Source organism: Polypterus senegalus, chromosome 7, assembly GCF_016835505.1.
Source record: "Polypterus senegalus isolate Bchr_013 chromosome 7, ASM1683550v1, whole genome shotgun sequence".
Classification (NCBI taxonomy): domain Eukaryota; kingdom Metazoa; phylum Chordata; class Cladistia; order Polypteriformes; family Polypteridae; genus Polypterus; species Polypterus senegalus.
This window is the reverse complement of record NC_053160.1, coordinates 172,144,676-172,172,205: the sequence shown is the minus strand read 5'-3', so window position 1 is coordinate 172,172,205 and position 27,530 is coordinate 172,144,676. Positions and strand designations below refer to the sequence as shown.

At 39.4% G+C, this 27,530-nt stretch overlaps 1 protein-coding gene across 1 annotated transcript in view; it reads left to right on the top strand.

The window, feature by feature from the left end:
• Positions 1 to 27,530, top strand: part of ugt8 (UDP glycosyltransferase 8) — a 100,349-nt gene that overhangs the window by 26,394 nt on the left and 46,425 nt on the right. Inside the window, exon 2 of the mRNA XM_039759613.1 lies at positions 12,468 to 13,294. Coding sequence (XP_039615547.1) covers positions 12,470 to 13,294 — 825 coding nt within the window. The 5' untranslated portion in view covers positions 12,468 to 12,469. The remainder of the gene's footprint in view (positions 1 to 12,467; positions 13,295 to 27,530) is intronic.

Genomic DNA, 27,530 nt, shown 5'->3' with positions numbered 1-27,530 from the left:
CTTGTGCCGTATGTTTGCAGGGCTACACTCCAGCTCCTGACGACCCTGTTTAGGATTATGCAAATTTAAAATATGGTATGGTATTTGGAAGATGAATTGTATTGAGTTTTATGGGAAGGAGCAGAATGTGGCATCAAAGCTATTTGAATAATTTAATGCTAAAATGTATGTGCACTTTAAAAGTTGTGTGTATGAACAAAAATTTAGATCACTAAACCCAATGTCCACTTCTTAACTTTGGCATGCGTCATTTCACTTAGACTAGTAGTAGTTGCTTATTGAGTCAAGTGTTTTTAACAAACAATATTTGGTGGAAGGGTGGTGCTTCAGAATTATTGATGGGGAGATTGGGCTATACTATTATGCACTTTGACACATTTTTGTTGTTTCTGTTGTGATGGGCTGCCTCCGGGATGCCAGCTAATTGGCAGGACCAGAGTAGAGAGCATTGATGCAGTGAGCCAATACCTCCCCTGGGACACTACAGGACAGCCCTCCTGGGTGGCTGTGTCACCACGGATTCCCGCAGGGCACACTGGGAGTTGGAGTTTGGTACAGCCCTGCTGGGTTCCATGGGGGGCCATCAGGGGGAGTGGCAGAACCCTATACTGGACTCCTGCCATTCCTGTTAACACTGACGAGCCACCTAGAGCACACAAGCTGAATAAAAGGAGCCGCCTCACTCCATTCGAGGAGCCAGAGAGGGAGGAGGTGAACGAAGCGTACCAGAGAGGGAGTGGAGGCAGTAGGACTGAACGAGAGAAGAAGAGAAGAAAAGGACTGAGATTTGTATTGTGGTGCGTTATACTGTGCTGTGCTCTGGGGAGCAAGAAAAGTGTTTCCCCTCTGTAAAATATAGTGTGTTGTGTTTTGCACTTGTGTCTCTGCCTATCTGTGTCGGGCAAGGGCAGCTGTACGCATTCCAGTGGTTCACACTCTTCTACAACAACAATGTTTTTGCCCAACAGGCTTTGATTTCTTCCATTGTTTATAAAATTCGAACAATTGTGACAAGAACAGGCCATTAAGCCCAATCAGCTTGTCTATTGTATTCACATAAATTGTTAAAAAAAAAGAGTTGAGAATTTAAAGTCTGTAAAGTTCTACTCTCCACCGCACTACTTGGTAATTTATTTAGTGTGTCTGTGGTTCATTTGCTGTCCAGCATTTGTGTGAAATCTTCATATAACAAGTTCCCAACTGTGTGTCCCTATTCTTGCTGGTGAACTTACTCTAAAGCAGTGCTTCTCAATTATTTTCTGTCATGCCCCCCCTAGGAAGAAGAAAACATCTCGCGCCCCCCGCGCGACTATAAATAGTATCATTTGTCTATAAAATTGTTATAAGTACACCTCTGCATAACACTGTATCCTTATTAACGTATAAGAGAATAAAAAAAGAAAGAAATATGGAGCAATTTACAACAAAGAATAGCTTTCTTAAATGTAACAGAAAAGATTTAAAGTGCATTCTAAATTCAAAAAAAATAAAAAAGCATGTTCCCCGAGGTCAAACGCGCCCCCCTTGACGGAGCCACGGGGCACGCCCCACTATTTGAGAAGCACTGCTCTAAAGTAACAGCTGGGATCCTCAGTACTAAATCCTTTCATAATTTCAAATACTTTGTATCGTGTCCCCTGTTCATGTACATTTGCTTAAACTAAAAAGGTTGAGCTCATTTAGTCTCTTCTCATAGCACGTAGCCGCAGGAGTGTAAGGCGAGTTCAAGCACGGATAAAACGTCCAAAAGTCCAAAAGTTTGTTTTAAAATATTTAGTGAAAATTCAAAGCAAACAATACATTCAAGAATAAAGAAAAAAGATGTTACACACGTAGAATAAAAGGCAAAAAAAAAAAGAAAGAATGTATCTTCTCTAAACTTAGCTTTTCTTGTAGAACTTTAGTTGTTTGCACCACCACCACCACCTACTCAAAGCATCATGATGCTCCAACATTGATGGACTAAAAGCCAGAAGTCTACGTAGCCATCATCATTAGGTAGATTGCCCAGAGGGGACTGGGCGGTCTCTTGGTCTGGAATCCCTACAGATTTTATTTTTTTTCTCCAGCCGTCTGGAGTTTTTCTTTTTTTGTTTTTTTTGTCCTCCCTGGCCATCGGACCTTACTTATTCTATGTTAATTAATGTTGATTTATTTTTATTTTTTATTGTGTCTTCTATTTTTCTATTCTTCATTTTGTAAAGCACTTTGAGTTACATTTTTTTGTATGAATGCTATATAAATAAATGTTGTTGTTGTTGTTTCTATACATAAAGATTCTTAACTTCTTTTTCTGTACACTTTAAACGTACGGCGCAGCACTTTCAATTAAGTGCTTTGTTTTACATGTTACTTAGCTCACAAAACACGCATACAAGGTATGCAAGGCACGAAAGGCATGGTTTAAAACCATGTGCCCTCCACACCTTACACAGGACAAAGCTGATCACTGAGAATAATGTTTAGTCAGATAGGCTAGTAATAGTTAGAATATACGAATTTAATTCAAGTGATGGGGTTATAGGAACCTTCCATAGATTATACACTATCATTTAGTAAAACCTTTATGTATCTTATGTAACTAGGAAATGGCTCTTACAATATTTTTTTTTGTACTGTGGGGGCCAAAGTGGCACACAGTATTCCAGGTGAGGCATCACCAGTCACTTCTATAATTTAAGATTAACCTCATTTGACTTGTACTCTGCGCATTGTAATATAGAGAGTATAATCCAACATCCCATCCTGTTAGCCTTCTTGATCTCTTCTTTCAGGATGTAGATAGTGATGAGTCCACTATGATTCCTAGGACTTCTCATAAGGGGTACTTTTCAAGTTTCAGACCTCCCATTGGGTATTCAAATCTAATATTTTTACTTCCTACATGTAATACTTTTACACTTATTTCTATTAAATATCAACTGCCATAAATCTGCCCAAGCCTGTATGATGTCCAAGTCCATCTATAACAAATTAGCCGATTCTACCTTATATGTCATTCCACCTAGTTTGGTATCATCTGCAAACGTAATGAGCTTATTGATTATATTCTCTTCCTTATCATTTATGTATATTAAAAAGTGCAGCTGCCCCTACACTGAATCCTGAGGGGCATCACTTTTAGCATCATCAAACTCTAAAACACTTCCTTCGCCATAACCATTTGGTTTCCTGGGTTTGAGCCAATTTTGTACCCACCTACAGACTGTGCCCTTAATTCCCACTTCTTCTAGTTTGATCACTAGCCTTTCATGTGGTAACTTATCAAAAGCTTTCTGCAAATCAAGATAATAATATCATATTCACCTCTGATGTTGTATGCTTTTGTTGCTGCTTCACAAAATTCGAGCATACTAGTGTAACAAGGCCTCGCCTGTCTGAATCCATGTTGACTGTTGGCTAATACACCTGCTCTAAATGTGTACTGCTTGATCTTTTCTTTGTTTCCATTTATTTACCTGTGATGCATGCTAAGCTTACTGGTCTAGTGTAATGAAGACCATCAGTGCAGGATAGCTAACTTAATTGATCTGATTTATTGACGACAGCTGAAATGTGTTGCCTGTCAGCTGTGAGTCAAATCTGGCAATCATGTTTGGGAACAGTAAGTGGTATACCACCATGATTTTTCAGGCTTCTAGTAATGTCATAGGTTTTTGCCAATTAAATAATGTATTACCAATTTTTCAAAATTTTGGATGATCATTACTTTTTGGATTGGCTGCTCATCAGAGACCTGTATAATTTTTGTCAAAAGATTCCACATTTACCTTAAGGAAACCCCAAAAAGTGGCATTTTGCATACCTAGACATCAAGATGAGTCAAGTAGTATATCATGTGTACAGGTTTTCTTGTACTGGTGAGTCAGGGGGTGACAAACAAAAAAAAATGAAAAAAAAGAAAATAGTTCACAAGTCATTCTTATGAACACAAAATGTTGCTTGAGAAATGTGTTCTTCCACAGTAAGAATTGACTTCTCATTTAGAAATTCGGTTGGAACAAAAACCTGCAGTCCACAAGGGCCGACTTTGCAAATCCCTGAAGTTGATGAACAGAACTATCAAACAAGCTTGATAATTTATCTCTAACTTGGGCTGGGTATTGTAAATTATCCAATGGGGGAAAAGTCACTAGAAAGATAAGTGAATGGAGAGAGCTGTAAAAACCTTTGAACAGAGTTCACTGAGTTTGAGAAATTGCATGTTGTTCAATGCATGTATTTTCAAGGCGTGGAAGGATTAACCACCTGTGAACTGGCCCTGAATGAGTGAGTATGGGTGTGTGTTGAATTATTTGCAGACACTCAACTATCTCAATGTGGGTGTGGATGTGTTTATGGATGGCAGTTCTTGGAGTTTCTGGGTTGTTTTATTTCTCATGACTGGTGCTGTTATGATAAACTCCCACTCCCTGTGGACATGAATTGAAATAAATGAGTAAAGAAAACAAATGAATGAAAACGGCAAAGTTTTCATGATTTTCTTTTTAACTTGGCTATTTCTGGAATGACCTGTTCATTAAAATAGATCCCATTGTGTTTCTAGTGTTTTTTTTTCTTATACATTACTATCACGTATGTGTAAGTGAACTCGGAAAAAAGAAGGCTCTGCTTGCCTGCCATGCTACATGAAGTCATTCTTCAGCAGTTCCTCAGGTGTCGGCCGGCCCTCCCTCCCTGCCTGCTCACATTTCAGCACTATCCTGACTGGGCTCCTCAAGCTTCAGTCCGGTCTTTGAGTCAAGGAGGGGTGAACAATGCAGTGTCATTTCTGCAGGGTTTAATTATGTATGCCTGACAATTGACTTAAGTAAGGACATATCAGATAATGGTCTAAAATGGACATGTGATTGTGAGGAATCAGCGTTAACAAAGAATGAAACTCATTAAATGCCTTTATATAAGTAAATAATGTAAAGATACAAAGGTTCCATGAAATGTACAGATACTTTTATCAAAAATTTCATATGCTTAAAAAAAGAATGATATTATGTTGCATTTAAGCTTGTCTAACCTGCTCAAGTACTGTGCCAACTCATTGCTGAAAATGATATGTCAGATAATTTTATATGGTATATAGTCAAATGACACCAAGTCCTGCAGTGTTTTTATTTGTTTGGAATACATCTTGTTCTTTCGAGTGCTACTCGGTATCAAATGTTCTCAAGTAAAAGGCAAATTATGAATTACACATGATGAGGACAAGCTATTCAGCCCAACAAGCTTGTTGATCCCCTTCACCTAAATTTTCGAAAATAGTATGAAGACAAGATCTGAAGGTCCCTAAATTCCTGCCCTCCACCGTACTACTTACTAATTTATTCCATGTGTTTATGGTTCTTTGTGTGAAGAAAAATTTCTAACATTTGTGCAAATTTATCCTCAACACGGGACCTAATTAGTACAGTGGATATACACTGTTCCTTTGATGAGCAGGGACAGAGTTAGAAACTTGTTAAGGATGAATTTTGTACAAACATTAGGACGTTTTCCTTTACACAGAGAACCATAGAAACTTGGAATAAGTGACAAAGTAGTATGGTGGACAGTAGGACTCTTAAGTGCTTTCAAAACTTGAAGAAGAATTAAGTGGGTAGGACTGATAAGCTTTGTTGGGCTGAATGACCTGCTCTCATCTAGATTGTTCTGAAAAACACACTATCATCTGCTCCTCCCCATGTTCCGGTTGCTTTCACAAAAATGGAGCCTTGCAATATATGTCTATTAATTAATTTCTGAACTATGGATTACAGCCAGTTGACAGCAGAAGAGAGGAAAGCAAAAATCTCCAGTTAGCCCTGGAGAAAGTAAACTTCTGGGTGATCCATAGTCAGTTGTAAGAGAGAAAATCTAAGACAAAGTCAGACACAGTCACAGACATGGAGACCTCGGAAAACTGGCCACCTACCTCCTCTTGGAAATTCTGCAGTAATCTGTGGTGGACTGGCTAATTTGGCAACAGAATGTTTCCATCCAATAATTCTGAGGTTCCCAGTATCTTAGTTGACTTTTCCATGGGTAGGAGAAAGGTACAAGGTACACTCTTAAAAATGTTGATTCTTTATTGGTATTCTATGGTTCTTTATTGGGTTGTGTGGTTCCTCGTAGTACAATTACTTCATAAAGCACCATTCCATTCTAGGAAGGGATCTCCTCGTATGAAATTGGTTCTTTGTGCTTTGAAAAACATTGTAATATGTATAAACAAAAGTGAAATATTTAATGTATGGTAAGCTAGCAGGACACTAAGAGATTAAGAAAACCTGAACTTAGCCTGAGTTATTGTATGCAGGAAAATCATTTTAACTTCATGATTAATTGTTATTTCACAAATATGTTACCATTTATTCTTGGATATTTACTGTATAGAGCCTGTTACAGATCTATGGATGGGTCGTTTGGGAATTGTTTTTAAGAGTTTAGAGCAGTGACACCAAGTATCACAGCAGGACCCAAGAAGACAAATTGAACAGAGGGGGGTTAATAGCGATTCATAAATATTGTGTTACTTATATTTTTGTATAATTAACTAACAAACAGAGATGCAATATACACAGCTAATCAGCAGCTCTAATCAGGGTATGCTAAACTGAAGTTGTCAGTCTTCAGCCTTGATTTAAAAGCTGAGACCGAAGGAGCATTTCTTATAGAAGCAGGCAGATCTTTCTATAGTCTTGGGTCCCTGTAACTAAAAGCTCAACCTCCCATTGTTGTTTTATTAATCCTTGGAATTTTTAGTAGGCCAAGATCTTGTGCTCTGCTGTGTACATAATGATAATTCAGATATGTAACATGGCTGAGGCCATTTAAGGATTTATATGTAAGAGGGAGGGTTTTGAAATTGGCCCTCAGTCATTGGAAAGACTTAAGAATAGCTGTGTGGTGATACTTTCTAGTTCTTATAATGATTCTTGTAGCAGCATTTCAAATTAAATGAAAACTGCATAAAGAACAATTTGCACAGCTTGAGGATAACATACTACAGTAATCAGTCCTATTAGAAATAAATGCATGAAATTAACTTTACAGTGTCCTCCATATTTACAAACTGTCTTAATATTCTGACAATTTTAAGATGGAAAAGCATGTTTTGGATTATTTTGTAATAAGAGTTTTAAAGACACGCTAGTGTCAAAGATAATGCTTATGTTGCATGCTGATTCATTAAAGCTAATAGTTAGTTAGTCCAACTGAGGTAAAAAATGACAGAAAGATGATGTAGTCTGCATCATTGCACCTAATAACTAAAATTTCTGTAATGTAATGGCACTCATATTATGAAATGGCACTTAGTTTTGTTTTCATTGTCTCCTTACCTACGATCTACAGGGGGATCCAGGGTGTGTCCTATAACTGAGTCTGGCGTTTTAATTACCTTGTTGATTTTGTGGGCGTCTCTTGAAGTGATGTTACCAGCCCAGCACATCACAGTGTAGAAAATAGCACTGGCCATCACAGAGTTGTAGAAGAAGTGAAGGATGTTATTACCTAGGAGGTTTGTTTCCTAAAAAAAATAAAGTGTCTTTATGCTTTTTTTTTTTTATATAGTATTATGAGCCTGTCATTGAGGTGGACTCCAAAGTACTTGCAGCAATAAACCATCTGCACATCTACTCCCTGGAGTTGCCTGTTGGGTTTGATAATTTTAAGTTGCAATTCTTTTTGAACCAAGAAACCGTGTTCTCCACTTGATTCTTATAATATGCTTCATCCAACTTGTCAAATTCTACCTATAAGTGCAGAATCATCTGAGAATTGCTTCAAGTGACATGATCTTGTTTTAGATTTATAGTCTAAGGTGTACAGAGTGAAGAGTGCTGTACCAAACAGATAGTCTATTATCCAGGACCCCATAGGCTCATCCATCTGCATATCTCTGAGTTCACCTCTTAACAGGGATAGCTCAATGATATTGAAGACACGGGAGAAACTGAAAAACATTAATCCTCCCAGTCCGGCCAGCTTTATCCAGGTGAGAATAAGCCTTGTGGAGCAGATAGATAATCACATCCTCCACTCCAGTCTTTGTCCGGTAGGCAAACTCCAGTGGATCCAGGTGGTCTACTACAAGTAGACTCGTATAGTTCAAGAGCAGCCTCTCAAAGGTCTCATAATGTGGAAAGTAAGGGCCACTGGTCTGTAGTCATTAGGTGCCTGCCTTCTTTGGAACGGGAACCATGAAGTGCGTTTTCCACAGCATTGGCACTTTCTAAAGCTTTATGAACAGACTGAACAGGTGACAGAGGACACCACAAAGTTGGATATCACAGGCCTCAAGAACTTGAGGACTGAGTCAGTCTGGTCCTGCAGCTTTTCCTATGTGTATCTTCCTCTGTTGTCTCTTCACTTGTCCTCCAGTTATGGAAAGCATATACTGATGGTCAGTAATGAAAACCTGCAGCTGCTGTGGCCCACCAGGACTGGAGTTGGACATTCCTGGTTTATACCATTCTTTATAAAGTTCTAGATCCCCTATAGGATATACCAAAACATGGCCTACTCATCGAAAGAGTAGTTCCGTCCATTTTAACTACTTTCATCCTGAGAATCAGGTTGAGGTGTTGGGGGCAATCATGGTGTGCAAGGCAGGAAGCCCATATGGGATACCTAGGTGGATGGGAAAGGCTTACCCTTGTTGTCTGGAGTGTGTGCCTCTTGAGTTTCATAAACGGCGCTCCTCGGTATCCATACCGTACATTCAGTTTTATTAGACATCGGGGACCTTTCCCCCCTTGGTGTGTGGAGCGCAAACCCCTTGAAGTTACCAAAACGATGGCCCTCGGTTTTTAAAAGCATGCTTAAGACTGGTGGGGAATCCACTTAACTTTCATAAACTCTCCCCCTAGGTGTTGGCTCTCTAGGTCTCGACTCTGGTGAGTAGGGATTGTGGGGTGAGAAAATGGAGCAAAGATCACAAACTGAAGGGTTTAAAACTGGTAATTGGATCTGCTGTATGGAAATTATTTGGTTTTGTCTGGGATGAGCAAGCAATGTTTACTGAGATGATGGCGATAATGAAAAAAACAGGGAAGGTGTTGAACACAATACATTCAATAAAAGCTCAAAAATAAGTAGACGAGCTGTAAAACAAATACATATTCTTTGAGATGGCTGTTTGTTTGAGATATTTATGAAATGTTACATTGTTAAAAAATAAATACTTTCCTTCTTTAATATTTCATAATAAGAGGTTTATGTAAAACATGCACATACATGTCTATGTGGAGCTGATCTTCAGTTTTTTTAAGGTATTTGGAGAACATATCAAGAAATGTCAAACTAGTGTCAATTTAAGTCGATATTGCCCAGCCCTACCTAAGTAATTATTACACTTTCTGCTAAAGGGTGACATCATGTTAAAAACATTGGTTTGCTACATATATGTGTGTTTGTTTTGCTAAGATGAGTTTGTTCTGAATGAATAGAGTAGAGTGTGCACTTCAACATCAGTGAAGACATAAGACTGGAATGAAGAGGTCATTTTTGTGACTATGCCAAATTATCAAATATGAAGTAGCTTGGTCCAAGTGTTATTTTAGCGTTCATTGCGTGTTTTTGTAAAACAGAAAAAGACCACTGAGGATCAGAAAACATAAGGTTCTCAAGTATCCACCACTGTTTTCTGAGTTGGTGGTCTCTTGTAACTCTGGCAGTTGTGGCCTCCCAACAATCAGATCATGGACCTCTTCACCATCATTTGAGTAGCAGTGGACTGTAGTTCTTATTGGAAAGCAATGAATGGTTTTACCCAAAGTCAGACTAGGATAAGTGTGTATGTACATGAAGAAAAATCAGTAGTGCTTAAGTGAATAAACAGCAGTTGAATGTTATTATAAATAAATATATTATGAAATAGTAATTTACTAAGTGTAGCTACAAAATGAAATGTAATTTGAAAAGAAATTAATTAATTTTAATGTTGTTTGATAAAAATATAGAATGTTAATAAAAAAGCAAAGTTGGGATAATCTTAAAGTGACATTTAAATTTTTTGCTGAATTGAACCCCCCAACACATTCCTAACTGCACCCTAATATATAAGGAGCCTACCAAATACACACCAGCTTTTCCACTTCTATTCTGCTTTTCTGTTTATCTCACTTTCTACATTACTCAGTGGTTTCCTCCATTACAATGACTGGAATCATGTAATTTCCTCCTGAATAGAACTGTTATTTTTGCACTATGTCAGTGAAATTGTCCTAAGACAAGTTAGCATGTAAAATTGAAAAATCTAGCAGTATGAAATCCTCTTCCGCATGTCGTTCAATAGATTTACCATGAGATGATCCAGAAGCAGCTGAGACCACTCATCACTGGTCAGATGTCATTCAGTCAGTCAGTCATTATCCATCATATCCTAACACAGGGTCGCGGGGGTCTGCTGGAGCCAATCACAGCCAGCACAGGGTACAAGGTAGGAACAAATCCGGGGAGGGTGCCAGCCAACCGCAGAGCACACATGCACACACTCACGCTAGGGACAATTTAGGATCGCCAATGCACCTAACCTGTATATCTTTGGACTGTGGGAGGAAACCCATACAGACATGGGGAGAACATGCAAACTCCACGCAGGGAGGACCCGGGAAGCGAACCCAGGTCTCCTAACTGCGAGGCAGCAGCACTACCACTGCGCCACCATGCTGCCCTGTCATTCACCTGCATATAAAATAATTTAAAATCTGATGCACACTGGTTAAAATATTTTAAAACTCAATTGAAATGGTAAGAAGAGGCACAAAGTTGCATAAGAATTGGGCACCTTTAATTCAGTGTTGCCATGTGTGCTGTAGAAGCGAGATCTGTCAGTCTGTCCTTGCTATAGACATGTGACATTCCTGCTAAAAGAGCAAAGATTACATTTTACTTGTCCTTTTTTTTTACAATCTTAAATACTTACTCCAAAACTCATTTTGTTCAGCGGTTGTGCTGCCGTGAAAAGAAAGCTCCGTTTTGCATAATCTGCATTCAACTTTTTTTCTTTTTCGGTGAAGTGCTCCCACACTTTAGAAAGTTTCTGTCTCAATTTTTTCCATCTCCTTCCCCCTCCTCTATCCGACTCGCCATTGCAGCCACGTTTATTATCCTCTACATTCTTCTTCTCCTCAGACGTTCTTCTTCGTTGGTAGGACTGTGTGCAGTCTTGATAAACAATAACAAACGATACTGCCCCCAGACGTTCATGTAGTGCATTGCAGTTACAAAAACCAATGTGGTTCTTTGTGACTGGAGCCTCTATTGAAGGTTCTGTTTATGACACGTCAACGATTTTTTGCAGTTGACATCATCGATTACGTCGACTAATCGTTGCAGCCCTAGTTAGTAACATGACATTTTTTACCATTATTTGCTCTCGTTGAGCGTAGTCCGCCTTATGATCTGTTTCAATCCGAAATGTGTTAACTTTTTGAAAAGAAGAGATTAAAAAAATTTTTTGTCATATCTACAAACTTCATAGGGGAAGTAAAATACAAAAAAATATATTTTTTGGTGGGGTATTTTATTAACATGGAGAAAGTCATTCAGGCTCTAAGAGAAGTCAGCATAGTGCTGAGAGGAAGCAACATTATGTTTTATATTACAATTTTTTTGTAAACTGGAATTAACAAAATGTTATTTATAGATCACATTTAATGTGCCAAATGTATATATTGTGGCAGACGACCAGGGATCATGCCTCACGGGGATGCCTGGAAGAGGGTCGGACCACGGGAGAGGCACTGTTTTTTCCTGGGCTCAAGAGAGCAGCCCCCGTGGATTCCATTAGGGCCACGGAAATGGAGCTGGAGAGCTCAAGCCTATGAGGACCCTTGGCCCACCAGGGGGCGACTGGACGGTCCTAGAACCCTGGAGGACAGCATTTCCGCCAAACCAGGAAGTGCTGCCAAACCAGGAACCGTGTACGCCCGGAGTGCTTCCGGGTGCAAGGGCAGCATTTCCGTCACACTAGGAAGTTGCTGCCGGAAGACCATCACCGAGCACATCCGAGGCATGATAAAAGGGGCCACCTCACTCCCTTCGAGGAGCTGGAATCGGGTGGGAGAGGATGGAGCTTGCGAGAGAGGAGTGGAGGCGGCTGAAGGAATAAGGACTGAGTTTAATGTGGGGTTTTGTGCACTGTCATTGTGTTGTGTGTTGTGTAAAATAAACCGTGTGTGGTGGACATCTGGTGTCGTGTCTGTCTGTGGCTGGGCAACCTTTTACAATATGTTTTAAAACAGAATTACTGTCTTGTATTTCACATCTTAAATTTGGTACCATATTATGATCTTTTGCAAAACTTACCAAGACCCTTTTAAATGATGTGGTCCAAAAATATGTTAAATAGAAAACTATCCTGAATTTTGAATTTTAAAAGTTTCCTTAAATGTAACAGCTGACAAAGGTTTCGTGTTCTCTTTAAACTTCTATGTCCTTACTGCTTTATTTCATTATTGATATTTTTATTTTTTATTTTTGTGCAGCCATGAAGTTTCTTCCTGCCATTCTTGCCGTACTGTGTTGCATTGCTGCTAGCCTAACATGGGCTGCCAAAATTGTCATTGTGCCTCCAATCATGTTTGAGAGTCATCTGTACATCTTTAAAACTCTTGCCTCTGCCTTACACCAGGATGGGCATGACAGTGTGTTCCTTGTGTCAGAGGGCCGTGAGGTTCCCCCTTCTACGCAGTACCGCCTGCAACGTTACCCTGGCATTTTTAACAGTACAACGGCTGATGACTTTCTGCAGTCCAAGATGAAAAACATATTTTCTGGGCGACTAACGGCCCTGGAACTCTTCGATATTTTAGAGCATTATTCCCAAAACTGTGACTTAATGGTTGGTAACCAGGACCTCATGGATCGCCTCCGGGAGGAAAAATTTGACCTGCTGTTAGTAGACCCCAATGAAATGTGTGGGTTTGTTATTGCACATCTGCTCAGGGTAAGGTATGCCGTCTTCAGCACGGGCCTGTGGTACCCAGCTGAAGTTGGAGCCCCAGCCCCCTTGGCGTTTGTTCCAGAGTTCAATTCTTTGCTTACGGACAGGATGAGTTTTTTCCAAAGGATTACAAACACAGCTGTCTATGTGGTTTCACGTTTTGGAGTGCAATTTCTGGTATTGCCAAGGTATGACCGGATCATAAAGAAATATAATATACAACCTGCTACGTCCATGTACGACTTGGTCCAAAGGAGCAGCCTGTGGATGCTCTGCACAGACGTGGCCTTGGAATTTCCACGTCCTACTTTACCTCATGTTGTCTACGTGGGTGGAATCCTCACCAAGCCACCCAGCCCTCTGCCTGAAGTAAGGTTTGATATTTTATTTTTTTTTTGTGTGTATTTCATTTGTGTGGCAATTCTATTCATTTTTGGTTTTTAACAATTTGAATAGGAAAATTCATGGAATATTGAATGGATTTTTTTTTTGGCAACCGCTGTGGTAGAGTAAGATAAGTCAAATACAGATGGCTACTAAGGAATTGTCTTTCATTTAGCAAATACAGGAGATGTATCATTTCAGTTCTGCTCACTCAGTTGACCACTGACAAATGCTTTTTAAGCTAATCTGTCAGGACTGCCTAACATTTTCCCAGTTACATATGGACAACATACAAGGGATGGGATCTAACAGTGCATTTTAATTTACTCATCTTCTTATGTTGTAGAATTGTTGTAATAATAAGGACATTAGTTATGTCCTAATTGGTCTGCACTATGTAGACATCATAGTCCTGTAAGTTAGGCTCGGTTAATGAGTTGTTATCATTGTGGAGAAATAATATTGATTTTCAAAATCTGAAAAATTAGCTAAGAAAGTTTGCAACATTTAACAAATGAATGTTTTTTTAAAAATCAACCTGTTGTCAGTGAAGTCGATCAACAATGGTGTGAAATTTAAAATGGAATAAAAGTCAATCTTCCATAAGTAATTTTTTCTGATCCTGCTTTGTCTGGTGGTGCATTGCAAGAAGTTTTCGATTATCCCATTGTCTGCGTTTCAAAAAATGAATTGGGTCACACGTATTTCATTAACTTTCTGGCTGTAACAAAGGCGCTATATTGGAGCCTGACCCAACACAGACTCACACCGGAGGCACGTATAAAAGCCAAAGAAACTTTAATTGTTCTTCACCTGTGGGGCACGTCTTCCCCATGACCCACAGGCACAACACAGTTCCAGAACCCACCAGTAAAGCACACAAGCACAAACACTCTTCCTTTCTTTGCACCACCACCTTTGATTATTCAGTGTTGTTTGCCTGGGTGTCTGATCTGCTCGTTTTAAATTGTCATTATTAAGATACAACGAAGGGGGGAAAAACTGCACAGAGAAAGGGCAAAATATAATGAAATCAACAAAAGAGAATTAGACATTTAAATCTATAGCAAAAGCAGAAATATTTCTAAATATCTTATAAATGTAAAAATCATGCTGCTGTGCTTTTCTGAATGTTGAATAAAAGACAAAAAAATACCAGCTAATTAAATGAGCTTAGTGCTATCAGGTGTTGTCACTGATTAAGAATCTGGTTGGAATAAAAACCTGCAGCCACCGTGGGTCCCCAGGACCGAGTACAGTATGGGGAACACTGATCTATACAATTCAAATTAAAAGTCCTGTTACGAATACTGGCTTACACAGGCAGATAGAAGTCTTGTCCTATTAAGCTAAATATAAAACACTTCCTCCCCCCATTCTGTTATTGTTTTAAAATAACTAAATTATTAAACTAGATACAATTAATGATATTCATATACATGTGTTTTATACTGTATACATTTTTTAGTAATCAACTTTAAAGTGGGTTACATAGTCTCTTCTGCTTGAGACTAAACAGGTTTACTTCTCTGAGTCTGTCACAGTAGGACATGTCCTGAAGTTCTGGGATGCAAAAGGCTGCTCTGCTCTGCACAGCTTCAGGTGCTGCTATGTCTGTTTTGTACTGTGATGATCAGAACTAATGCATTATACAGTCTGAGCAAAAATGTCCCTCAATTTATATTCAGCAGGTTTGAAGCTATAACTCAACATTTATTTGCTTTTTTTAATAGAATCTATGCATTGTGCAGTGTTGTGATTCACCTTATTTTAGAAATGTGTTCCTAATAAAATTTTTCCTAAGGCTTGTATAGGTGTTCCTAGGAGCTTTTAACTAAAGAGGAAACAGTCTTAGGGTTTAATTGCTCCATGCTGCTTGAGCATGGGAAAGGCAAAAGTATAAATAAAATGTATTATTAATTTATTATTGATAAATATTTAATGTAGTTTAAAATTATTGATGCCTTACTACAGCATCCTCTTGTTTCTGCTGTGTTGTGCTACTTCTGTCACTGTTGTTGCTAGGAGTGTGGCTTTATACATGACGATTCAAAACCCTTCATTTAATTAAGCATCGGCATCCTAGATTGTTTGGAATGCTCTAAAAAACCTTGTCACTGCATTTTGTTATTGGTTTCTAGGACTTTGATCTCTTTTTTGACTTTGGACTTGCCTTACGTTTTGGTTGCCTCTGTAATAGTTTTCTCAGTTTCAGCCTCTTGCTAGCTTTTAACACCTCTCTTGTGGTCCTCTCTCTTTACAATCTGCCTTGTAGCGAAAAACTTAGATGATGAGTAGTATGATAACAGTAGACAACGACAACCCCCAACTCCAAAAATCACCCTATAGGATTAAATGTTACTGATCTTTGTGTAGACTGATGAGAGCGGCCCAACAGACACACTGAGTCAAAGAGCAAAGACAAGGATTAGAAAAAGAATAATTAAAGATAACAGCATTCTGCCACTTCTTCATACTGGAGCCAGATGACCAATTGATCCGCATTGTTGAAAATTTAAGTAAGGTTAGATTAGTGAAAGAAGAGTTCCAGACGTTTACAGGGTGTGAGTCAGGAAATTTTCAGCAAGGGGTTAAGATTAGTTTTGCAGCGATGATACCAAGACAGAATTACCTCTGCTGGATAGAAATCTGGATGTGAGAAGAGAGAGTGGAGGACAGGTAATTAGAAACACTAGAGAGTGGAGGACAATTCCATAACATAGGGAGAAAATTAACAGGGACATTTAAAAGACACTAATGGCTGATGGGGACCAGCGGCCACATTCACAGAATAAAGTTTTTGTAGGATGAGGTGCGTAGTCAGTATGTTAAAGGAATCCATTGAAGCCAAAATAACCCATGTGATCTGTTGGACTGAGCTGCTAAACAACTGGGAAGAAACTCCACACTTTTCAAACTCCAAATACTGTGTTTAACCACAGGAAAAACGGTTATACGGAGAAACACAATGAAATCCAATCCTTGAATATAAGACCAAGTGTTTGCAGATCTGTCTTTTAAATGAAGTTTAAATTGTATCCAAGAACCATGACCTGTTTGTTTCCACCCTCCATTTGCAAGATAAAAACGGATTCAGAACGGGGATTAATACCTTTCAGAAACCAAACAATTTTGATGCATTGCATACTCTAGGTGAGGCCATTTTGCAAATAGTGATGACAGTTAAACTAACGCTTTAAAACTTGGCTTCAATAAATATTGATTTAAACTTACTCCATGCAATTGTAGCCTTTGTTTTTAATGACAGGTAAAGACTTTTCAAATCCCAGGTGTGAGAGACTGAAAGAAAGAGACATCATAGTTTTCTTTGGATTCTTAAATACTTTCTGATTACGAAATATTCAAAAATGTCATTTCTGTTTAAGGTGATATCTGCGCTCATTGATTTCTTTGTGTTGCATTTGTAGGTTAACCTGATAACCCTTAAAAAGATTAAAGCTTGTAGTTAAATATGAAGGTTGTAATTCCTTTGTTAGTTAAAGTCTCCACTCCCAGGATGAAGCAATTCTAGTGGGGGGTCCTCTTTTTTTCACTTTGAGGTGTGCCTTAAACTGTTACTCTTTCAAGGTAATGAGGGCCTCTGGTCATTTCCAGCTGCTGTCCTCATTAAATCCTTCTCCATAAGCTCTTTATAATGTACTTCAACAAAACTCTCCCACCCCCTTTGCCAGATAGTTGGCGTCCTCTTGACTTGAAGTCCATCAGCAGGACGGGTCTTATAAAATTACTGTAGACATCATACTGTAAGGTTTGTGTGTCCATTCTCACTAAGCATTCTTATTGGTTATTGTGGCTTTGGTGTGTTTGTGAAAGTAAGAGTCTGGCATCTCTGCAGCCCGGAGCCTCCACTCTGGAGCTGCCCCTGGAGTACAATGCACCCTGCCCAAGGGAGTTCAGTTGCTTGACTCCAGAAGCGAGAGCCCTGCAGGAAAGAGGAGACGCATGGTGATTGATCAGAAGACGGTGAAACTTGTATGAAGTGTTCTTGTTCATTACTTCTGGCACTAAAAACTGTTCCGAAGAATATCATTTAAAAGTGCAGTTTTGGCATTATGTACACTGCAAAAAACGAAATCTAAGCAAGTGAAAAGTGCTTATATCATGACGTTAAATCTTTTTTTCCTTATTGTAAGAATTATTGACTTGTCAAAAAACTTGTATTTACAATTATTTACCATGTTTTGAGAAATCTTGTCAAGTAAATTTTGCTTACCCCATTGGCAGATTTTTTTGCTAAATAAAAGCAAAACAACTCTCATTTAAAGTTTTTTGTCTAGTTTTTGCATATGCATATGAAACTGAGACACTAAAAGTACTTCTGCTTGTTCTATAGTATCAATCTAATCTTATAACATTGTGGCTTATCACCATATTATCATTATATAATAAAATTTTAATTTTGTAAATCAAAATACTGTATTTGGTTCTCGGAATATTTCAAAATTGCTAGGGTTATAGTATCAAAATGCTAGGGAGGACAGGGTTAGAAGGGTTAACCATAGTGTAAAAGTGCAGAGCTGTGGAGGTCAATAACTAAACTCTACTGGTGCCCATTGGAGTCAACTCCACCTGCTTGGAGCTCCAGGGTGGATGCTCTTGGCTGCAGAAATATATAGTTGGAAAGTACACTTAGGGCAAGAGACCGCAAGTATTTTGAGATTATTCTATTATCTGTTTTCAACAAGTACCATGGCCAGTGTGTATATGTGTGTGTGGAGGTGTGTGTGTGTGTGTATATATATATATATATAATTGTTTAAGATCAGCCCAACTACAGACAGACACCAGGACACACAGAAGTCCAAACACACACTTTTATTCTCTTTCTTCAATACCCAGTCCTTTGCACAGTACACATAGTGCACAACCGACCAGCACTATTGCTCACAGTCTTCTCTTCTCCTTTTCTTTCCTCGTTTTCTTCCGCCCTCATTGATCCACTCGCAAGCTTTATCCTCTGCCTCCTGACTCCGGCTCCTTGAATGGAGTGAGGCGGCCCCTTTTATAGTTCACCCGGATGTGCTCCAGGTGCTCCCTGGTGACTTTCCTGCAGCACTTTCTGGTGTGGCGGAAGTTCTGCATGGGTACTCAGAAGCATTCCGGGTGTGCCTGGTTCCTGTTCTGGCAGCACTTCTTGGTGTGGCGGAAGTGTGGCAGTCCAGGGCTTAGCAAATATTCATGTGCCCCCTAGCAGTGTCCACGGGTCCCCCACAGGGATGAGCTTCCAAGCTGTGTTCCTGTGGCTCCAACACCCACCAGGGCAGCTGCCCTCTCGTGTTCCAGGGGAGGTACTGTTCCTCTTCCAGTCCTTCCATCTTCCAGGCATCCTGACTGGGCATAAGCCCCAACCATCCACCGCAATATATATATACTAGCTGCATGTGGTATTTGGCATAAAAAAATGAGACTCCTTAGTAGTTTTGCTATATTGATGAACTTGCAGAGGCATCAGCAAAGTGGGCCAGACACAGATCATATCTTCTCCAAGATAGTTGTGTAGTCAAATGCAACTGTGGCACAAATTGAGCGGGACAGGCTGGAACCTATCTCAGGCAAAAGTATGGTAGCTCACTGTGTGAACATGTACAACATGCATGTACCACAAATCCGAGTTTGCTTGGGATGAATGAGAAGTGAGGTGCATGCATGTGCCATCTCATCAAGTGCAAGTCACACTTGTATAAACTTCTACATCTTCTGTAGGATTCACACCAACTCCTGTGGCTGTGGTTGAGCACGAGCTGAGTGAACTGCTCCATACTCACATATACACACACGCACGCACACATTTGCACACACACGCCTTCAGTAGTGAGAATTGAGTTGCATACAAGAGCCCAAAAAATGTCTCATATAAATCCACACACGCATATATATATATATATATATATATATATATATATATATATATATATAACCAATTAGATATCTGTCTGTCAGCGTCCATGCCTTTGACCAAGTGATATATCGTCTAGTTTCCACAAGAGATCAGGAATATCTGAATAAAAGCATGCGCCTGGCATACCATAGTAAACCGTGTGGCATGCGCCTGTGTGTCATGTTGTCTGCCATTCACAACAGGGCTAAAATGTCTAATGAATAAAGACTTCAAGACATGCAAAGAAAGAGGGTTGTAAGGCATATTTTTGGTTAGCAGAGGTTTTGTATGTGCATGGCACAATCGAAAAAGGTGGACTTGTCATTGTACCATTAAGCTCATTTTAATAAATGGGCTTTTCTCTATGCTAGTTTTAAATAAATGCAACCATGCTTGCTTTTCTAAACTGGTTATATTTAGTTAATTCACCATATATTTCTTTTAGTTTCTGTCGTAGGTTTAATGGCTGCCCATTGTTTTGCTGTGAGGGCACAGAGCCTCTGTGTGTCTCTCTGAACCCTTCCAACTACCTGCCAAGTACAGCATTTTGTGTTTTCATAGAAGTTTTTTTGACACCTGGGTGTTCTCCCAAATTATACTAACCACTTATTTTCAGAAATTTCTTAGTCAAATACAAGGCCTCAAGCAGCTGGCACCTACTCCAGTAGCATGACATGCAAAAAAGGAATGAGCCTTGGTTGGGATACCAGACTGTTCACATCCAGCTGATAACCTTAACATACAGCCTATGGAAAAATCAATGTGGATTCAAAAAATATTAATCCATCTGTCAACCTTGTATGATATAAACGTGAGGCTGCTAGAACTGATCCTGGTAGAATCAGTAAACACTTCACAAACCGACCATAAGCAGAGTGCCAGACACGTGTGCTCATTCACATTGGCAAGATCTATATTTACAAATCAACTTCATTTGCATGTGGGAGGGAAACAGGAGTACCCCTAGAGGAAAGACCCACACATACACAGGGCATATGCACAAACTTCAAAACAGACATTAAGATGGCTGGGATTTGAAGCATGGTCTCTAGAGTCATGAAGCAGCAGTGCCTAAACAAATGCTACTGTTACATAAACAGTACAGCGCCTACAATAAGTATTCACCCCCTTGGAACTTTCCCATTTTATTATTTTACAACACTGAATCACAATGGATTGAATTTGTTTCTTCTCACATCGCATAAGCATTCAAGTCATTATCTAGCAAAATGTGCAGTGTCGAGATTTTGGGCACAGGTCTCTATCAGCTTTGCATCTCTGGATATTGCAAATTGCCCCCATTCTTATTTGCAAAACTGCTTAGGCTCTATTAATTTGCATGGGGACCCTAAGACATGAGCCCTTTTTTCAAGGCCAGTCCAATTTAGATTGAAATTGGGACTCTGACTTGGCCACTCCAGGACAGCCACGTTGTTGTTTTTAAGCCATTCCTGTGTAGCTTTGTCTTCATGCTTGTGGAAGTTGTCTTGCTGAAAAACAAATTGTCTCCCAAGGCACAGGTTTTCTTGCAGACTGCATCAGGTTTTCCTTCAGGATTTTGCTGTATTTTCCTGTATTCATTTTACCTTCTACCCACAAAAACTTTCCAAGGTCTGCTGCAGAGAAGCATTTCCACGGCATGATGCTGCCTTCACCATGCTTTATGGTGGGGATAGTGTGTTTGGCTTATGCTAGACATGGCGTTTTAATGAGCTTAATTTTGGTATCATCAGAATACAGAACCTTTTTGCAGCTGCCTTTAGAGTCTCCCATGGGAATTGTTTAACTGGGGCTTTTTTAATTCCACCCTCTCATAAAGCTGTTACTGTTGCATGCACAAACTTAACCACTGTAGCTTGTAATTCCTTCAGAGTTCTCATAGGTTTCTTGGTGGCCTCCCTCACTAGTCATTGTTGGAGAAATGCACAGAACTTTACTGGAAATGAGAAACTTTTCATACAATGTTTAAAAAGTGGACATTTTCACCTGTCTGCTCTGGGCCAGTTTCTGAAAGGCTGTACCTTGAGCTTGGACTTGATACTTGTCTAGACTTAGATGAAGCTTTAGCTTTCTTTTCCGTTTCTTTCTGAGCCTCTTTCCTGCTGCTTATGTTAATATATGCTTGGGCATTTAACACTAGGATTACCATAGCCTATGAAAAAACTCGTAGATCTGTCCCACCTTAAATCACTTCGCACCTCTCCATCAGCGTCTTTTGTCCTGTAAATTTGTCGATAAGCAGCAATCAGCCTACTATCACATCCCCCCACCTCCGCACAGTTTTCTCAGCTCAAGTCTGTTTACCTGCGTGTCTGTTGTTTAGAGTTCTATAGTGTGAGAGGTCAAGCAAAATGACACCTTTTCTAAATACTATATCGTTATTTGGAACACATGCATTTCATGTGTGTTCCGTATCTACAACGATCTATGTAAACACATCGTTAAAACAGAAACGTTTGTCATGTTTTAATAATAACTGACAAAATGTAGACATGAAGTGTATAATGTGTGAAGCCTGAACTCCACTTTAGCTTGCTTCATAGGACAGTTCTAGCAATAGTGTGACATGTTCAAATAATTCCACAGACCAAAAATCTTCATTTTAAACATTTTAGTAACATTTAAAAGTAAAGTATTCACACAAGATTAGTATTCTAAGGAAAAGAAAAGTTCTTGTATAGAAGAAATTTCTGTTTAAGGCTTACTGTATATACTGATGTATAAGTCGGGTCTTGAAACCTGGAAAATGAATCATAAAATCAGACCCCGACTTATATGCTTGTTCAAAAATCTTCTTGCCTCCTCCAACCTCACATCAGTTTCTCAGACACATCGAATTTTGTTGCAGCAGCGCAGTTACCAATGTCTTTCGCTACTTCAACAACGTTTAATTTAAAACCAGCTTCATATTTTCTTCTGATCGAACGCTCCATCGTAGATAAGGGATGCTCTTACGATAAAGGTGTATGAGAGTGTGAGATACACAAATCAGTGCAAACGTCGTTTCGGAATAGTTTGGGTATTACCGAGTGGTCATGTAGGCGCAATATATAAAAAAAAAAAAGGCAGTGTGCTCCGTGGTTACTCTCTCTCTGGTGAGTCTTAGCATATCATAATATCTTGGACTAATAGCGTGAGTTTTCACATTCTACTTATATGACCAACATTACAGAATACTGAAAATTATACAGTAAAATCAAGTCCCAACTTATCCGCGGGAGAACATAAACACAAGTGTATACGGTACTTATCTTGTTTCATGTTTCTTCTTCAAGTTTGGTCATACAGTCGTACATTGAAATGTTCATAACTAAATGGTAAGCACATTAAGCATGGTCAAAAAACTGTATGCCTGTTCATTGCTTTGCAGTTTCTGCACAATATACAGTACAATACATTAATTATTGATTGATTGATTATACTATTTGTCCTGTGAGTCTGTGTCTTTGTTTTTATGTTTTGGCTGCTCTATGCATCTGCATCTCCCCATGGGATTATTAAAACTCGGTTTTTGTGGACATCCTGCTCTCGGCAGATATAGATAGATCTTTATTTGTCATCAGGAAGAAATCTTGACTTTTTTACAGAAGCCCTTTAAATAAATAATACACAAGCACACTATAATTAGAACATAAACCAGAATGACTAAGAAGAAAGCAAACGTCTGACTTGGCAGTCCCAGTGAGGCCTTATGCAGGCATATTGCTGTTGGTATAAAGGAGCCCCAGTAGCGTTTCTTGGCACACTGCTGCTAAATAATTTGTTGGCTGAAAGTACACCTCACCATTTCCAGCTGTGCCTTATTCTTTCCTTCCTGATCTAACTGGACTCCAAGGGATATTCTGTGTCTTGGATATTTTCTTGTCTCCATCCCCTGACGTGCTTTTCAATCCTCCTTTCACAGAGATGTCTGATGATTTGTTTATCGTCATTGTATAGGTTAGGCCACTATACTGACTCAACACAAGCAGTCCCTTCCAAATTCAGGTGTATTTGTACTAAAATAAACTGAAAATCGGGACAGGTGATCTCCAATAAACTCATTCTGTGATGTTTAAAGCCAATTGGCCACACCCGTGATGATACAGGGGTGTCATATTAAAAGGAGGTCAATACTTATGAGATCAATTATTTCATGTTCTATATTTGCAATTAATTTAGGCCACCTTACAGAGATGTCTTTTCACTTTGATATTAAAGAACCTTTTTCTTTTGATCCGTTTCAAAAGTGCCAAATGAAGTCTGCTGTGAACCAATGTTTATAACAGTAAAATAGTAAAACTTATAAGGGTAATTGGAAAACTATTAAGAAACCTAATGGTTAATTAATAGGAAAACTAATAGGCAATAAAAATAATACTATATAATAATATAATAATAACAATAATAAAAAAATGAAATAATAGTTAATGAAAACTAACAGGAAAAATGCCATCTATCCATCCCGCTATATCCTAACTACAGGGTCATGGGGGTCTGCTGGAGCCAATCACAGCCAACACAGGGTGTAAGGCAGGAAACAAGCCACAGGCAGGGCGCCAGCCTACCACAGGGAACACACAGCCACACTAGGTACAATGTAGGATCGGCAATGCTCCTAAGCTGCATGTCTTTGGACTGTGGGAGAAAACCCACGCAGACAGGGGGAGAACATGCAAACTCCACACAAGGAGGACCCGGGAAGCGAACCCGAGTCTCCTAACTGCAAGGCAGCAGCGCTGCCACTGCACCACTGTGCCGCCCTTAGGAAAAATACCTTCTAAGGAAAACTTCTAAGGGCTAATAAATTCCTTTTTTAGTCAGGTTCAGGTCAGGTTGGGGAGAATGGTACAGTGTGTTGCCGCACCCACCACATGACGAAATGGCTCAGGATCCTGGTTTGCAACCCCCCAGGCAGACACGCAGTCCAGTCCCACCCTCTGTAAATGACCCTCTATCTACTGCAGCCTGGTGTTAAGTGGGCATCACCCCTGGCCTGTTCCAGTTGCGCAGGTCCTCAACAGTAAGGATCCTACAAGCCGGATCATCCCTGGTGAATCGCGCCACATGGCCTTAGTGCCATAACTGGCGCTCCCTCACAATGCAGGTAATGTGCCTCATTCAGGACTCCATGAGCAACCACTCATTCGACACAAAGTCAAACCAGTGGTACCCAAGGATTCTCTGAAGAGACACAGTGCCGAAGGCCTCCCTCCTATGTTTTTAGACACTCAGTTAAGATCAAAACAATGTTCAATATCAATGCCACTTTGGTTTTAGGTTTGATTGACCTTTTTTTTTTTTCTAAAATCTAGAGTATATGCTGATGATTTATTTTTTGCATTGCCAATTCCTGCTGAAGTCTTCAGTGGATGAATGAACATTCCTTGAGATGAAGACATTCAATACACAGCTATGCTTTGGCTTTATCCCCCATTTTACCTTTAAAGGTAACACAAATATTTAAAGAGCAAAAGTTGGATTTGTTGTAGATGTCTCAACCCCATGCCTTAAAATATTTTTCAAATTTCTCTTCAGCTGCACTTTGTATTAACGCTAGAGGAACTGTGATTAGCTGTTATATTTTATGTATTTCAGCCACAGTATAGCCTCTGCTGTGGTGGATTGCCGGCATTTTACTCCGGCCCTCACCCCCAGGCCGCCAGGAGGAGCTCTCCCGAGAGCATATACGGGCCCTGAATTCCAGCAGGGCCTCATGGACTATGTAGTTTTTATACACAGCCCTGCTGGATACCTTGGGGGCCACTGGGAGTCACTGTCGGGAGGCCAATAGACTCATTTGGACATCATGACCCGGAAGTTCGTCACAGGAAGAGCGACGGGCTTCCGGGGTGAAGAAAAGTACTGTTTACCCTGACCCGGAAGGAATAAGGACTTGTGGAACTGTTGGGCAGAAAGACTTCCGGGTTAGGGGGAATAAAAGGACTCTGGGAACTCAGACAAGGAGCTGAGCTGGGTGGTAGGAGGGCAACGCGTCTGGGAGTGGAGGATTGTTGATTTATTATTGTTATTGTGGTTCATGAATATAGTTGAGTGGAGGGTGCTTAGTGCACATTATTATAATAAAAAGAATAATTGTAGCACTTTTACCAGGTGTTTGGCATGGTACCTGAGGGTTCAAGGGAGCACTACTGCCCCCTACTGCGACACTGCCTAAAGATGAAGAACTACCTTTTATGTTGTCTGAGGAAAAAAATATATAATTATTAAATAACATATAAAAGTTTTAACAATATAACACTATAAACATTACTAATAATTTTATTTATAACACCATGAAGTTACAAAGCTGCTTTCATGAATTGGCAGTGACTTACAAATGCCACCCAGGCACATGCCCGCGATCAGAAGTATAATGTATATCACTTTTCTGATGGCACTGCTGTCACCACATATCTAATTACAGGTACACTGTGCAGTTCCGGCACCTGTTCTTCTCTTTACTCTGGTTTGGATGCCATCTGCAATTGTGATATTAGTCACTCGTGCTGCCAAGAAGGAACCAATGAAATTAAAACAGAGGGGATCAGCTCCTGAGAGGCAGCAGTGTTTTCTGATGTTCGGTACAAGCTAAGTGCAATTAACCTAATGAGTTCAGTTATGTATTCATTTAGACATGTTTACAAAAATCTGTGCTTTACAAATGTAGCATCATGTGTACGGGTGATTCTATAATTTTTATGTTTAATGGACAATGTTAAAAAAACAAGTGCTACCTTGTATGCTAATCTTGTGGTAGATGTGTAACATAGTTTATTAAAAAACAATCAGGATAAAGAAGTCATGAAGATGAATTCATATTTAGAATTGAATCAGAAATACTTTCAGTTGTCAGAAATTAGAGAACGAAGAGTGGTCAGATTATCAGGGGAGTAGTGTCTGACACCTGATCGTCCCACAGAGAAGTATGAGGTTTGTCTGGACATGGACCCTTTAAAAATGTCCTGACCCTGCAGCAGAAGTGCCTTTGTAATTGCATAATCCTGAATTCAGATGCTTTTAATATAACATGACTGAAGAAGAAGCTTTCATAGTTGAAGAAAAGAACCTTCATGTGTTTTTACTTCTTTCCTAGTTGATTCTCTGTGACATGATGCAATATCCCGATGGAACAGGCTGTTACTGTGCTGATAAGTCACTACTATATAATATAATACAAATTATTTTTGGTATGCCGCTGTGAAGAATTCTCAGTTAAAATACAAGTACAGATTATACCAATTACTTAATGCAGAACTGGTACACATATATTAAAGCACACAAAGGACAAGAGTAGAAGCTGATTAAACCTAACTGGAAACCAACAATACCTGTCCATTAATTAAGTGATGAACTATGGCCAGTTGACAATAAAAGAGGTTAAAATTGTAAAAGAGAAAGTCAAAGATAAAGTCACAGTCCTGGAGACCTTAGCCAACTGGCCACCTTACCTGCTCCTGGGTTTTCTATAGTGGAGTCTGTGTTGGCCATCCAATCTAATGAGAGAAACTTTCCATCCAATAATTCCAATGTTCCTTTATCTGAGATGATTTTTCCATATGCAGCAGAGCAGCCTGGCAATAGTGCAGTGGCACCAGATATCTGTACAAAGGACTAACAAACTGTGAACTATGCACAGCTAATCAGCAGCTCTAGGCAGGGTATGCTACTAGAAACACAGCACTCACTGGAGCCAGATTTGACGAGTGAAAGTTACAGTTTTAAATTCAAGCCACATTTCTTTTTGCATTTGGAGGAATATTACAAACAAAAATTAAATAAATAAGCAACAAATAACATACATGACATTACCTAGTATCCTAAAGCACCTGCTAGGATTTATTTTTTCATGCAGTGTGTGTCCTTTTCACTTGTTTACATATATAAATGCAGATGCGCATGCTTTCACTTGCACTTATGCGTTTATTTGACGACTATATCCAAAGAGACTTAGAAGTCTAACTTGCGTGTGCACAAATACTGTCCAAACTTCAGGTGACTTGCATCTTGGATAATTTGAAATCTATAATGTAGATATTAAAATTTTTTGTGATCCATCCAAAATATTCAGCTTAAAAGCATCCAAAAATATGCTCTACTTCAAACACTGGGTACACTCATTTTTTCATGAAGAAAGCAAACTACAGCAGTTTTCTTACTTGAGGGTGTTGAGTGTGTCATCGAACACAGGCAGTACTTTAGTTTTCTGATTATGGAACACCAAGTGTAGTATACATTCCATTCAAGAAGACTCTTTCTTGGGAGTGGTAAATTAGAATTTATTCTTCAAAGTACCACCTATAGTCAAATGAAATGAGTCAAATGAAAATGGGAACCAGCATT